The sequence below is a fragment of the Penicillium manginii genome (genome assembly GCF_028828005.1).
Source record: "Penicillium manginii strain IBT 31320 chromosome Unknown utg000008l:1.0-3226943.0:1.0-3228205.0, whole genome shotgun sequence".
NCBI lineage: Eukaryota > Fungi > Ascomycota > Eurotiomycetes > Eurotiales > Aspergillaceae > Penicillium > Penicillium manginii.
In genome coordinates, this window is record NW_026643109.1 from 1,278,463 (window position 1) to 1,293,211 (window position 14,749).

At 50.2% G+C, this 14,749-nt stretch overlaps 5 protein-coding genes across 5 annotated transcripts; 4 read left to right on the top strand and 1 right to left on the bottom strand.

The window, feature by feature from the left end:
- Window positions 1–7: 7 nt before the first annotated feature.
- On the top strand, window positions 8–2,140 carry N7533_011130 (uncharacterized protein; the record flags this gene model as incomplete). Its single annotated transcript, XM_057107780.1, has 2 exons — window positions 8–371; window positions 447–2,140. The coding sequence occupies 2 exons, from the start codon at window positions 8–10 to the stop codon at window positions 2,138–2,140; spliced, it is 2,058 nt and encodes a 685-aa protein (XP_056955158.1).
- An 887-nt stretch (window positions 2,141–3,027) lies between these two features.
- N7533_011131 (uncharacterized protein) lies at window positions 3,028–5,836 on the top strand (the record flags this gene model as incomplete). Its single annotated transcript, XM_057107781.1, has 3 exons — window positions 3,028–3,786; window positions 3,859–5,341; window positions 5,394–5,836. 3 exons carry the CDS (start codon window positions 3,028–3,030, stop codon window positions 5,834–5,836), a joined length of 2,685 nt encoding a protein of 894 aa, XP_056955159.1.
- An 803-nt stretch (window positions 5,837–6,639) lies between these two features.
- Window positions 6,640–7,140, top strand: N7533_011132 (uncharacterized protein; the record flags this gene model as incomplete). The annotated part of the gene is made up of 2 exons (XM_057107782.1): window positions 6,640–6,938; window positions 7,023–7,140. 2 exons carry the CDS (start codon window positions 6,640–6,642, stop codon window positions 7,138–7,140), a joined length of 417 nt encoding a protein of 138 aa, XP_056955160.1.
- Window positions 7,141–7,691: 551 nt separating this feature from the next.
- On the top strand, window positions 7,692–11,495 carry N7533_011133 (G-protein beta WD- 40 repeats containing protein; the record flags this gene model as incomplete). The annotated part of the gene is made up of 4 exons (XM_057107783.1): window positions 7,692–7,773; window positions 7,826–9,375; window positions 9,434–10,328; window positions 10,387–11,495. 4 exons carry the CDS (start codon window positions 7,692–7,694, stop codon window positions 11,493–11,495), a joined length of 3,636 nt encoding a protein of 1,211 aa, XP_056955161.1.
- Window positions 11,496–11,942: 447 nt separating this feature from the next.
- Window positions 11,943–12,566, bottom strand: N7533_011134 (uncharacterized protein; the record flags this gene model as incomplete). The annotated part of the gene is made up of 1 exon (XM_057107784.1): window positions 11,943–12,566. One exon carries the CDS (start codon window positions 12,564–12,566, stop codon window positions 11,943–11,945), a length of 624 nt encoding a protein of 207 aa, XP_056955162.1.
- Between the last annotated feature and the right edge of the window lie 2,183 nt (window positions 12,567–14,749).

Genomic DNA, 14,749 nt, shown 5'->3' on the forward strand with positions numbered 1-14,749 from the left:
ATTCACAATGGCTGGAGTAAAACGCTCCGTCGATGCCGCCGAGGACCGCAATGGAAAGCGGAGCAAGACTAAGGGCTCCGCCGAGAAAAAGCCCAAGTCCGCCGGAGTCAAGAAGTCCAGTTCTTCCAAGGAGGTGAAGTCCTCCAAGAGCGACAAGAAGAAGGCTCCCAAGAAGAAGGTTGAGGAGTCTGAGGACGAGGACGAGGATGACTTCGATATTGACGACGTTTCGGATGATGGCGAGGGCCTCGATGCGCTGGATGAGTCTCCAGTTGAGGATGTTGAGATGAATGATGCGGAGGATGTGGACAGTGAAGAGGAGAAGCCCAAGGCTGAGAAGCCCAAGTCCGAAGCTGAATTGGCCGCGAAGAGTGAGTTGACGCCCAGACACTGATTTTTACTTTTTACAAGACGCTTTATAAAACTAACACCACCTCTCTCTATAGGCAATGCCTCCCGCGAGTCCCACGCTAAGCAAAAAGCTCTTCAACAGGAGCGCAAGGCCGCCAAACCCAACGCCGACACGATCGCCCGCTCAAAGAAGCTGTGGGAGCAGCTGCGCCGCAAGTCTCACGTCCCTCTCGAGCAGCGCAAGAAACTCATCAAGGAACTGTTCGGCATCATCACCGGCCGCGTTAAGGATTTCGTCTTCAAGCACGACTCTGTCCGTGTTGTCCAGACTGCCCTTAAGTACGGCAACCTCGAGCAGCGCAAGATGATTGCGCAGGAGTTGAAGGGTAGCTACAAGGAGCTGGCGCAGAGCCGCTACGCCAAGTTCCTCGTTGGAAAGTTGATTGTGCACGGTGATTCCGAGACCCGCGATCTGATTATCCCCGAGTTCTACGGCCATGTCAAGCGCTTGATCCGTCACCCTGAGGGATCGTGGATTCTCGACGATATCTACCGCAGTGTTGCGAGCAAGGAGCAGAAGGCTCGTCTTCTGCGCGAGTGGTATGGACCTGAGTTCGTTCTTTTCCAAGATGACAAGGAGCTCGGCGCCGACCTGCCCAAGATTCTGGCCGCTCACCCCGAGAAGCGGTCGCCCATCATGAACTTCCTGCGCGAGTTGATCAACGGATTGGTTCAGAAGAAGACGACTGGATTCACGATGCTCCACGATGCCATGTTGCAATATTTCCTCAGCACAAAGCCCGGCAGTACCGAGGCGAACGAGTTCCTTGAGTTGTTGAAGGATGACGAGGAGGGCGATCTGGTCAAGAACCTGGCTTTCACCCAATCCGGCTCTCGCCTGATGTCCCTGGCCTTTGCCTACGCCGGTGCCAAGGACCGCAAGCTCCTGCTCCGATTCTACAGGGATACCATTAAGACGATGGCCGGTGATCTGCACGGTCACATCGTGCTGCTTGCCGCCTACGAGGTCATTGACGACACCAAGCTGAGCGGCAAGTCTATTTTCTCCGAACTGCTGAACCAGAACGATTCCGAAGAGGCCCGCAACGACGAGCTCGTCTTCCAGGTCAACGACCTGACTGCCCGTATCCCCGTGCTGTACCCCTTCGCCGGTGACAAGACAAAGTGGCTCCTCCCCGAGCTTGACCAACAGATCCTGCAAGAGGTGCGCGAGGTGCGTAAAGAGACATCGAAGAAGGACCCGGCCGTGCGTCAACAGGAGTTGGCCAAGGCCGCCTCCCCCACGCTCCTTGCATTCATCGCGGCTCGCGCCGAGATCCTTCTGAACAGCACTTTCGGCTGCCAGCTCATCTCGGAGGTCCTCTTCCAAGCTGAGGGTGACAAGACCGAGGCCCTGAAGGCCGTGGCTGCGGCCGCGAAGAGCAAGTCTGAGACCCGTGACTCTGCGTCGGTGGGTCGCACACTCAAGTCGCTCGTGCAGGGCGGGCGGTTCAACCCGGCCACAAAGACTGTGGAGAAGGTTGAGCCCGCGCTGGGCTTCCACGATCTGCTGTATGAGCAGATCAGCGACGAGGTGATGGAGTGGGCGACTGGCGCGAACACATTTGTGATTGTTGCGCTGACGGAGTCGGATGACTTTGAGAAGAAGAGCGAGCTGCTCAAGACGCTGAAGAAGAACAAGAAGGCGCTGGAGCAGGCCTCTACGTCGGGCAAGGATGGAAAGGGACCTACTGCCAGTGGCGCGAAGTTGTTGTTGCAGAAGCTGTGAAGGTGAAGATGAAGGTGAAGATGAAGTTGAAGCCGAGGCTATCACTGTTACTAGTCATGTATCTTTTTGGTGTTAATATGTAAAGGGTAAAAGCATTCATATAGTCATTCATCATTTCAATACTCCATCTACTTCGTACTCTACTGTATGCACTTTGTCTTCTCGTCTGCCCCAATGAATTGCATTGTCCTAAAATTGGGCCCTCATGAAGACTCCACCTGGTGGAGTCCAAGATTGGGGGCATCTCAGGGGTTCGTTCCATTCAACCATTCAGCCATGCACCGCTGGGCCCTTGCTTGATCCTGCTCCTTGCGATCGAGACTGCATGCAGTGCTGCCCCTCGTGACAGAGTACCGTACCCCGTACATGTACATGTACACATACTCCACAGACCGCAGGGAGATCGGTATAGATGCCCTAAGTCCCTGCAATCTGCCAACAAGCACCGAAGTGGAGCCCAACAGACCGTCATTTAAACTGGCAAGCTAAAAAACTCTAAGAGCTTGTCTGGAAATTGCTACTAGTATCACGTCTATATACATCTATGGGACATGGCTCTTGTAAAGTAGTGGGTATACTCGATTCGAAGGTTTACCTTCCAATAGACTCATCACAGACATCAGATCTACCACCTTTCCCACTTGATCTCCAATGCAAATCAATTGAATTCGATCCAAACGGACTCGAGAATCAAAACAATTGGTCCAGCTTCATACCGATCGGGCAATGATCGCACGCTAAACCGCATCGTCATTAGGGGCAGCTTTTTCAGGGACTCGATTCCAACGGCTCCTTTCTTTCCCTCTTCTTCTCTCTGTACGACTCGGACTTCTCGAATTTCACCCACTCCCCCCCCTCCTCCTCCACTGGCAGGGCCAACCGTCCGCATGCCCTCTCTCACCTTAACCGACCCGGATATGATCCTGCCCTACGGCAGCGAACGACAATCCCAAACACCCTCCCCGCCTTCCCAACTCGTCTACCTGTCCAACCTGAACGCCCGTTACAACTCCGCAGACCCTCATGCCGTCAGCTCGGGAAGCAGCGCCCGCCCGAAGAAGAATTTTTCGCGCTCGGCGTGGACACATGAGGATTTGAGCACGAGCGCGAGTCGCAGGTTGTCGGATATTGGGGAGGAATTGTCGCCGGCGCGGTCGGTGGGCTTTGATGAGCAGGATGAGCAGGGACAGTACCAGGGACAGTACCAGAGCCAAGGTCAGGGCCAAGGTCAGGGCCAGTATACGGGATATACAGGCGCGGAAACACAGGGTCTGACGAGTTGGCCTGGTTTGCCAGACTCGAATGAGAATGAGAATGAGAACGATAACGCGAGTAGCTCCAGCTCGACGGTTAGTGCGGGGAGCAGGCACGCGAGGGATGTGTCCAAGTCACACGAGTCAATCTCGAGTCAGGGAAATGGTCAGAGCCAAAGTCTGGCCCAGGCTCAGGCTCAGGCTCAGGCTCATGCGGTTCAGGAACGGGAACCAGATCTGGTTCAGGGCGCATCGAATGAAATAAAGGGTATTCCCGATAAAAATACCATCGCCTCGGCTGTGAAGGGCAAGGGTCCTGGCGACGAATTCTCTTCGGCGATTTTGAGCAGTGAAGCCGAGAGGATTTTGGATAATGCGAAGAAACGATTGACGGTATGTGAACTTGACTCACACAGCAGAGGCCTTATCCATTGATCTCTGGAATGCTGACCTGTACGCAAATAGTTAATGGAAGGGAACCTCAACCGAGCACGTTCAACAGTGCGCGCCACACCCTCGCCCTCGCCCTCGGCGCAAGGAAATACCTCGCCGATGGGAATGCCGGTCGGTGGTTTGTATCGTTCCATCTCCAAGACAGACCCGGGCCGGCGAAGTTCGACGCTGCGCCGACAGTCCTACGTCCCGCCGCAAGATGGTTCGAATCGGCATTCACGCGTGCACAGCGAGACGAATTTCCCGCCGGAATCGAGTCTGTCGTCAGACACGAAGAAAGTATCTCGTTCTGTCAGCGCGATGGGATCTAGCAGCTCGAGTTTCCACAATGATGACCGGTCATTCCAATACGCGCCGACGAGAGCGTACCTCACGCACCGCGCATCTATATCTTCTATTCGGCCGGCACACCTCGAAGCGCTAGCCCAGTCGCACTCAAATTCATACGACAATTCCCCACAGTCCCCGCAGTCTGCGAGGTCAAGACAATCGGGACACTCGCCTATGGCCAGCCACTCGCCAGTCTCGATCTCTCACGAGGGTAGTTCCCAAGACTCACCGCAGGGCTTGGGGATATCCGCCGAAGATGAATCCAGATCGACCAATGGGGGTGATTTCAGCCCTGTCTACAGCTCATATGGACCGCCCAGTCGCGCCCAGTCTCAACTGCAGGTTCGCGATCTCCAGTACCAAATGAAGGGCCTCCATATCAAGATCTCCTCCCTGAAAGTCCGGAGCCAGGAGGATAATTTGCGCCGGCGCAGTCTGCAAAGTCTGCGTACGCCGAGTCCCCTGACTGCCGCGGATCCCTGGTATCAGAATGGCCTCGAGGTCCGAGATGGCACGAGTAGTCGTGGCTCCAATGCGCGCGAGTCTCGTCCTCACAGCCAGAATCTCACCAAGGAGAACCACTCCCCGCGAGAAACCGACGAGAGTCATGCGCACCAGTCACAGTCGCAGTCGCAATCACAATCACAATCGCAGTCACAATCGCAGTCACAATCGCAGTCCAAACGTGCTAGCTCTACCTGGCAAGACCACCAATCAGTCTACCACGACAGTAGAACGCAATCCACAGCACAAAGCATGTACGAAGACGCCGAAGAGGGCTACTACGACGGCGATATAGACCGCGAGGCCCTAGACGAGATCCTCCGCGAACCCCTCGACTCAGACCTCGAGAGTCAACTCGACTACCCCCAGAACGGAGAGGGCGTACCGCACGAAGAGCGCGAGGACGCGTTCGACTACGAGCATTTCATTCTGCACAGTGCGCTGGGCAACTATTCCCGCCAACTTCGCCGGGCGAGTAGTGCGTCTCGCGAATCGGCTGAGACGACTCGACCTGCTCATAGGCCGGTGCAGCATTCGCGGACTAACAGTAATATGTCTGATTCGACGGTTGCTACGTTTGCCACTGCCACTGAGGGGGAGATGCCCGAAGAGGAGGATGAGGTTAACAGCGTGATGTATTGGGATCGTCGATTTAACCACGGTATGTACCAGACGCCCTTCCCCTCCACGATAACGCCTCTAATAAAAACCAGAACTCCGCCATCGCCACGTCGAAGAACCTATCCCGGAAACAGACCGATCTGAAACCCCGCGCGGCCCACGAGGCAGTGAAAGAGACGGCGAAACCACCCCCGTCGAAGGCCAATACCTCGACGCAAATGGGAATGGCAGGTCTTCGTCCGCGACGACCGGGTCCGCAACCCCAACTTCTCTCGTCTCCTCGCTTGTGTCTACGGTTCGCGCGGCCTCGGCTTCGAGTCCGCACCCTGGCTCTGCGACGCCGACTCAGTCTGGCGGTGGTATTAATGATGATGATACGCAGATGCTGGAGCAGTTGTTTTCGAGTCTGGGAAATGTTTGTATGGATCTTCAGGCTATTACGACTTCTCCAGAGCCGGATCTTAAGTCTGCGAAGATTTTGAGGAGGCGGTTGGATGCGGCGAGGAGGGTTTTGGATGGGGAGCTGGATACCTGAGCTTGAGCTTGAGCACGATGCCCCATTCGTGTATATTTTTGGACCTTGTCTCTTTTTTTTCTTTCCTTCCTTTCTTCTCATGATACCCAATTTTCCCTTTTTCTTTCTTTTGAGATGGATCCTTTCATTACAGTTGACATCCATGGTTGAGCCATGGGATATCTAATTCTCTCCATATTTACATCTATATCTACAATCTATAGCTCCAGATACAGCTACAATTGATATTCAATAATTTAAGCTTTAATTTAACTCCCCCGTTTCTCCTCCAAGTCAAATCTGCATGTACCCCAGATGTTGTGCATCGAATCAGCAGCCTCCGAAAATTCCACAGCCGATCATCGCTTTCCCCTCCGAATCCCCCCACATCCACAATGCCAATGCCAATTCCAATGCCAACTCCACCACTCTACAATATTCCCATGCCGAAAGGTTAAATATCGAATCTCAATCTCAAGTCGCATACCACTCGAGTCAAACTTCAAACCGCGACCCTCTCCATCGCAAGCGCTCCAGCAAAAAAGGTACCAAACCTCATCCCCCTCCCCTTTCTGCCCCGCGCTCGACGCGATAAGCCGAACATTTCGTGTCGCGTCGCGAAAATCCATCCCATCACCTCAACCACAGTGCGCAAATCACCCCAAACCACCATGACCCCCCTACTCACACACAATGCGAACCAGAAAATCACCCGCAAACAAACAGACCACAATCACCGGGCCCGCCCCCGCGCCTGCGCCTTAGGACCGGCAGTCAGTCCTTGACAATCAACAAACCACCTCAGGGTCATCACAAGAACCAAAATGGACACATCACTCGACCAAACCCGCTTCCACCACCCACAGCACGCCCACAAATCCAGCCTAGCAATGAGCACAGGCACAAGCAGCATGACCCGACCAACCCAGCCCTCACGCCGCCTATTAATCTTCCAAGAAGCGCGCAATCCGCAAAACACGGCCGAAATCGCCTATCTGCCCGTCAACAAGCTCGGGTTACCGATTTGCGGCGAGGGTCCGGTGTTGCCGGATATTTTGGAGTTGCCGTTGCGGATTGTTAAGGCTTTTACGGAGATTTTTAATCAGCCTAAGTATAAGGGGTGGTATGGCTTATTCTGCCGCTGTTGCTGATGCGGCTGCTGTTGTCTTTTGGGGATCCGCAGGCTAATTCGTACTCTTGCTTTTAGGTCTGTTCGCTCGGCCGGCCCTTACCATGATACGTCTGAAGAAGGGAAGTTTTATGCTGTTGTTTTGGAGCAGACGCAGGGTCATCAGGAGATGAGTTCGAGTGCGGGATCGCCATAGGTCTGGAATTGTTCGTTTCTTTCTTTCTTTTCTGTTGTTCTTCCTATTTTCTATTTACATCTTTATTTTTTCAGTCCGTGGACTTGTACAGTGTTGTTTTCGAAGTTTGTTTCTCCACTACTAGTCCCCTATGTATGGAGTAGATTATGCGAAATAGATGGATGTGGTTATGGGATACTGGTCAATAAGGCCTTTCTTTTTCAGCAATGAATGAGTTGAGGAATGGTGAAATAATATTTCCCCTGCGAATGTTAATAACAACCTTATACTCCGGAAATCCTGTGATTATCGTCGTCCACGGAATTGGGTCTCGGTCCGACCCGCTTTGTAGTTCATCCAAGTGTTTGGGACCGACATCAAAGCTTCGTTTTCTACGGTAGTTGACCGTTGTTTTCATAGATCCATAGCCCCTGTCGAGTCCTTGACTGGGCAGCGCTTTCCAGTCACCTGACGATGTAAGCTGTACGAACCCCTCATGCAGCATTGCGGCTGAGTAAACAGCCCGCACTCTGACAACAACCCAGATCTTGTCTGTGTCACCTTGATTTACCATGGCAAGAAACACCCACTTCGGTGGGAATTACCAGGGACTCCAAGTCGAACATAATGAAGGTTCAATTACATTCAACCAGTGTAAGGTCAAACTCCCGAGACCGTCGTCGTGCAAAGCTGACCCGGCGCTTAGCCCAAACTGTGGAGGAAATCGATCGATTGTGTCTGCGAGAACTGCGCTGCCCAGACTCACGGCTTGTGAAAAACAGATTGAAAGAAAGCAAGGACAAATTGCTTCCTGAATCGTTTGAATGGATCCTCCGCGACCCAAAGTACGAGAGTTGGCGAGATGGAGAGGAAGTCTGCCTACTCTGGATAAAGGGCGGTGCTGGTAAGGGTAAGACGATGATATCCATCGGCCTTATTGAAGAGCTTTTGCGATTCTGCCGCGACAAGTCCAGTGCGATTACATACTTCTTCTGTCAGAATGCGGATAACGAGCTTAACACCCTCCAAGGCATGATGAAAGGCTTGATTTTGCAGTTACTCCACCAACAACCGGCCCTTAAGGAATGCCTGCGAGCCAGATGGGACGCTGAAAAAGGTTCATTCGATGAAGACCTTACTCCATGGAGAGCTTTGTGGCATATTCTTCTTGAGATGATAGACCAGTGTGACTGTTCGAAGATATACCTGCTTTTGGATGCTCTAGATGAGTGCCAAGATGGTGATATGGACGAATTCCTGAAGGCACTTGTACGAAATGGGCTGCACGCTCCTGTCAGAGTAAAATGGCTCTTGACAAGCAGGCCGCTGGACAAGGCAGAGAGGGCCCTTCTAGCAGGACATGACCAAGTGCAACTGAGCCTTGAGTTAGAATCGGACCGTCTGCTCGGCGCGGTAAAAATGTATGTCACCCACAAAGTGAATGAGCTCGGCCGTCACCAGGGGTATGAATGGCCCCTGAAGCAGAAAATCGAGTCCGAGTTACTTGAAAGATCTGAAGGGACTTTTCTATGGGTGAGCTTGGTGTGCAAGAAGCTTGAGTCTGTCTGTCCAGAAGAGGCTCTTGTTGCGATTCAGAACATACCACATGGCCTACACCCTCTGTATGGGCAGGTCCTCGAGCAATTAAATTGCGGCCGGGGAAAAGAGGTAAAAATGTGCATGCGACTACTCAAAGCGATGATGTTAGCATATCGACCGTTGAAAATGGGAGAGTTTGCGACCATTGCCGGTTTAGAATATGACGAAGACGTGAGTCTTATGACATTAATTATTCGGTGCGCTTCGTTTCTCAGGCTCCAAGGACAGAGTGTTGAGTTTGTTCATCAATCTGCCAGAGACTATTTAGCTGGAAAGGATGCACAGCTTCTTCTTGGCTCGCATGAAATGTTTGAAGACATTGATGTTGTTCTCAACTGTCTATCCTGCTTATCTCGGTTTCTGAAGACCAATCTTCTTAACCTACCACCCAATGCAGGCCATTGGTCAGTTCAAGTGCTGAGAGAAGATAATTGGAGCATCGTACTGGATAATTTGGGGTATGCCGCTACCTTCTGGGGACAACATTTACGGGACTCAGACTTTGATCAGATTGATTCTCGGAGCCACGCGCTGGGCAAGAACCCTATCATCGACTTCCTCCATGCAAATTTGCTGGAGTGGCTAGAATGCTTAAGCCTATTCATGGAGCTTCCTGTCGCTATACAAACCCTCAAGCGTTTGGAAGACGTATTCAAGGTCGGTATGGAGTCTAAAACGAATTTTGAAACGTCTTTTACTAATAATATTGGCGAAGAATGATGCTACATCTATTTCATTTGTTAGGGACTCTATTCGCTTTCTCTCCCGAACTTATGATACAGTGAAATATTATCCAGTCCAGGTTTATGCCTCTGCTGTTATTTGGACTCCTGAGTCGAGCCCCGTGAGAAGAAGGAATTTGGACCGAGCTCCATGGCTAAGGAGTGTTGCTCCTTTAGAGGCTACATGGGGATCTTGGATACTAGAATTCGACAGAGACTTCGAAGATCATTTTTACAAACTGAAAGTTTCTTCACAAAGCGAGCTTGGCGCAACTGCCGCTGATCTAGATACAGATGAGCAACGGATCACTTTGTGGGACATCAGAACGGGAGCCATACTAAAGCGGCATCACTGGAAATCTGCCCAAAGGGTCAGCGAAATGGGGTTTTCACAGAACGACGACAAGATAGTATGGATTGCCGAGACAAACACTATTTACTCATGGGAAATCATGAGTCAAGACGTTCATAAAATACCAGTTGAACGTCCAGGATTCGGTGAAATCGTGGTCCTCTCATCAACGAGCACGCGGGTCGCGTCTATAGTCTCTGGCCATGGAATTCTTATTTGGGACATCGCAACTGGCAAAATACAAAGCCATGTTTTGTTAAGCCACCCAGTTAATGACCAAGAACTCTTCTTCTCACTCGACGGCACACAGGTCACATGCGACGTCTCCGATCGGGAACTCTGCACATGGGATACTATAACCGGCAGACTCCACAAGACACTGGAAAAGCCCCCAGGCTTTCTCCGTTGCTTAGCTTATTCGCCGGATGGAATTCATATTGCTCATCATTCCCTAGAGGCCAACATCCTCCTTTGGAATACGCTATCAGGTCATGGCAAGCGGCTAGAAAGCTACAGCTACAGCGAAAACCCCCCCGGTATTTTCACCCAATGGTAAAAAGGTCGCATGCAGAACCAACGATGGCAGCATAAAAGTTTGGGATGTTTTGACCGGTAGCCTTCAGCAAAGCTTTTTGAGTGATGCTATGGAACTGGCCTTTTCACCAAGTGGTAAGTTGATGATATCTTTGACATATGGAGCTCAGATTGATCTGTGGGACGTGGAAGTACTATCGGCGGAGCAGATAGATTCAGTTGATCTGCGCGCCGAGGACGTGGCTTTTTCACACGACGGCAAAAGCATTGTTTGTTGTACCAGCCAAGAAGATTTCTTTACAATTGTGGACGCCAAGACTGGTATTACTCAGAGGAAAATATCAGTACCCGCGGATATAAACGGACACATAAAGATTGCAAGGTTCTTACCCGGCGATGAGAACATTGTAATAGTGCTCAATCGGAGTGTAATGATTTGGGAGGCGGCTACCGACACCTTTCAATGGCAAAGAGACGACAATGTCGACGACATAGCCTCATCCCCAAATGGTGAATATCTTGCCGGTATTGTCGACTCGGGTGAGATTCGAATATGGAACATTCGAACAAGAGCTCTTACGATGACAATAAAAGACCAGAGATGGGATTTTGGAGCTCTTGCCTTTTCTCCGAATGGCAAACAAATAGCCTCCTACGCATATGATATGGATGGCGATTCTATGGCCTTGATGATTTGGGATATTTCTCGACCGTTGAGAGCTTCCAAATTCCTCGGAAATGCTATCAGTAGTCACATCCCATACAAAAAGCCAAAGAATATCAATTTAGGATCCGATTTTGCCTCGAACTCCCTAAAGTTTTCAGCGGATGGCCAATATTTCTTGTCGGATGAGGGTCCAATTATGGCGAGCAGCACTCACGCACAGACAGAAGACAAGAAAATGCCAGGAAATCAGCCATCCCATCTCCATTTCGGATCTGGAGATGACTCCGGGTGGATATGCTGGAGGGGGCAGCCCTTCTTTCGAGTTCCGTTATCTTTGATGGTATTCTTGGGCCACGATGTGCGAGACGAAAAAATTGTCATTCGTTATAGAGAACGAGGATCTAGGTTATTGATCTTGGATATTGATACAGCAATTTTATCTACTGTGTTGGAGTCGACAGGCTCAACATATCAAGGTGCTAGTCCCTTCCTCAATCGATGATCCGTGAAGACGGAGCTTTGAGACTTGACAGCTTTGGAAGGCATGAAAATAGTATGGTAACGACCCCGGGGTGAAGCTGTATGCCTAGGTAGGTGTTGGGCGGAATTCTCTTCCCTCGCACTACTAGTACTCCTTCCATTTGAAAAAGACGGAAATACGTTATACTCGAAAGTCTGCTACGAACTTGAACGGGCCCTTCAAATATTATTCTACAGCAATACTTGGAACAGGCATGAATTTCAATCCCTACATAAAGTCTGTACCAGCCATAAAAGTCGATTCAAAATCAAGAGATTCAAAATTGTTGAAGATTAAAGAGTATTTGATGTGCGGCTTTTCACCCTTTTCTATCCCCTCTGGCCTAATTCATCTGCAAACATGGTCCCACTTTGCATATCTGGTTAACGGCAACTGGGCTTACCAGCTCGAAGTTGAGTTTCCGATGTTCTACTGAGGGTAAGGCCAGTAACGACTGTCTTCGGTGCGCACAGAAGACGGTCTGCGAGGCATAACAGAAGCAGCCCAGTCGGTGAGAGAGATATTACCTCGAGACAAAGGAGCCCGCGCCTGCGCACCTTCAGATGCGTATGCAGAAATATGATTGCGGAGAATTTCAAGCTGCTCGCGAATCCGAGACATTTCGCACAATGCCTGGGGCGTCAATTCTCTCTGGTGAGAGAGTTCCTCAAAAAGGTCTTTGATATTTTCGGCGAGGCGTGTGACCTTGTCAGACGTGTGATTTAGATGCGCATTCGTGTGGCTCAGTTCCTCGAACATTATGTCAATGGCCCGGCTTTGGCGAGCTTGTTCGACTCTGACTTTCCAGAGCTGTGACTCTTGCTGAAATATCATGGTCTGTAGGTATCGGGTCTGCTCGACCATGGAAGAATTTGGGTCCAGGGGCTGGGGCGAGGCATGGCTTTGCTGGAGGTCGCTTGGGTTGCTTTTGGAGGTGATTTGACCAGGCAGATGGGTTGTTGCGCTGGTTGTAGAGGAGCTTGCCCGGGGAGTGATCGTGCATGAGTCGCTTTTGTTGGAGCTGCCGTCATCGTCTGCAAGGGCGGATTGCATTTGCAAAATGCCGTTTGGCAGCCTGTTACTTGCAAGCAACCACTATGTAAAATATTATACTGTTAGTCTTGTAACCGCATGGACTTTAGGGCAAGTTTGCTTCGGGACACATTACTGGAGAAGGCTCGCAATAAGGCAACATAGTGAGAGGTCGGCTGGGGCGCATTCCACTCAGTCTGGCGATCAGTTTCTGGTCTGATTGAATGCTGAAATGATCTTTTTATGGTGGATCCTACCCAGGCGGCTTTCGCGACTGCAGCCTGGATGGGTGCCCAGGTGTAGAATGGTCGATGAATCAACAAGGGTGGGGAAGGAGTGGAGGATGGGGGATGGAGGATGGAGAATACTGGAGACGGATGGAGATGAGTTGAGAGGTAATTTTTAAAGGCATACATGGAAGACATGTTTGAAATGATCTGTTTCCATTGGAAGTGAAGGTCTGGTAGAGCAGTGGGAGTGCCAGTAAATGGCAGTGAATGTCTACCGGCGGGAACTGAAACTTCCTATACTTCCCCTGACTGGGTCTCTGCTTATTGAATCACATTGATACTAGTACAATATATTCATGCAATATGTAAGCGAGGTTCTCAATTAGGCGGGACATCTGGCTATCGAGCCTCAAATTCCTGGCAGAGGCCATGAGCCTGCCTCATACCCAGGTGGAGCATATCACTTTCAAACCTCCAAGCGCCAGATCTCCACAATTAGAGTCCAGTAGATTTCTACGGAGCCGCCGTTAACGAAAGAGACTCCATTTCCCACGATGAAACTTGACAACACATGTTAGTCAGAATCATGGTCATGAAAGGTAGTAAATAAGACGAACAATGGAGTTCGAATAAACGGGCTTTGTGCGATGTAAAGGACGGTCGCCCAAGCCACCGGAACGCTGTAGTAGCTTCCGATATACGGGACAAATACATCGAATTCGGGTGTTCCTGGATAAAGGACTAGATTGAGTCTCTCCATAAGAACAGTGTGGGTGTCCAAATGGATGGCTTCGAATACCATCAAACGTGGGCAATGCATTGTGCTGGGGACCTTTCATTAGTGAGTAATAATAAAAGTCTCAAGATCGAGATCAAAGTTGATATATTTTCATACCTAGGTACCAGGTGCCCAGGTGTAGAGTTCAAAATTTAGACTCTCAGTGGCCACAGTGTGAAATAATTTGCAAGGTGAATATGTTGAGGTCCACGGGTGAAGAGAAGGAAAAGAATGAACTTGGAGAAAACTCCAGCACTACCCTAGGAAGTACTAGTAGGAGTTGCTGTTACAATTGGAAAGAAGGCCCGGTCATTGCTCCTGCCAATTTTTGGCGAATATTCCAATGGTCTTGAGACATCCAGAGTTCGCTTTATAATAAATATAGAGCCACTTATAAGTTGAAACCTCGAGCATGTTGGTCAAAATCAGATGGAAAAGAGAGAGAAGAGAAGCTATCTAGACATGGCAGGGGCGGCCTGGGATGCCTCCCTCAACAAGAATGTAGAAAACCCTTCAAACCGCAAAAATATCAAACAAAGCCTGCAAATACGGAACGCAAATAGAAAAGCTCAGTCTTTGCCCATGCCTTCTGGGTATCGACCCTCAAATTCCTGGCAGAAGTCATGAGCCTGCCTCATGCAGGTGCCCAGGTGGGGCTTATTACTTTTAAAACTCCAAGCGCCAGATTTATATGATTAGAGTCCAGTAGATCGTTTGCAAAAGAGACTCCATTTCCCACGATAAAACTTGATAACGCATGTTAGTGAGAATCAAGGTTATGAAAGGTAGATAGGACAAACAATGGAGTTCGAATAAACGGGCTTTGTGTGATGTAAACGACGGCCGCCCAGGCCGCCGGAACACTGTAGTAGCTTCCGATATACGGGACAAATACGTCGAGCTCAAATGTCCCTGGATACAGGCCAATATTGAGCCTTTCCATAAGAATAGTGTGGGTGTCCGAATGGATGGCTTCGAATGCCATCAAACGTGGGCAATGTATTGCGCTGGAGACCGTTGATAAGTGAGTGAGTGAAAGTCTAAGATTGAGATCAAAGTTGATGTATATTCATACAGTACTTCCGGAAATCGGTGTCACCAGCTGAACTCTTTTCATTCTCTCTCCCCAAAAGCCACATTTGTTATGGTAGTATAACAAAATCGAATAGCTTAGTGTACGGTACTTGCTGGCGAAA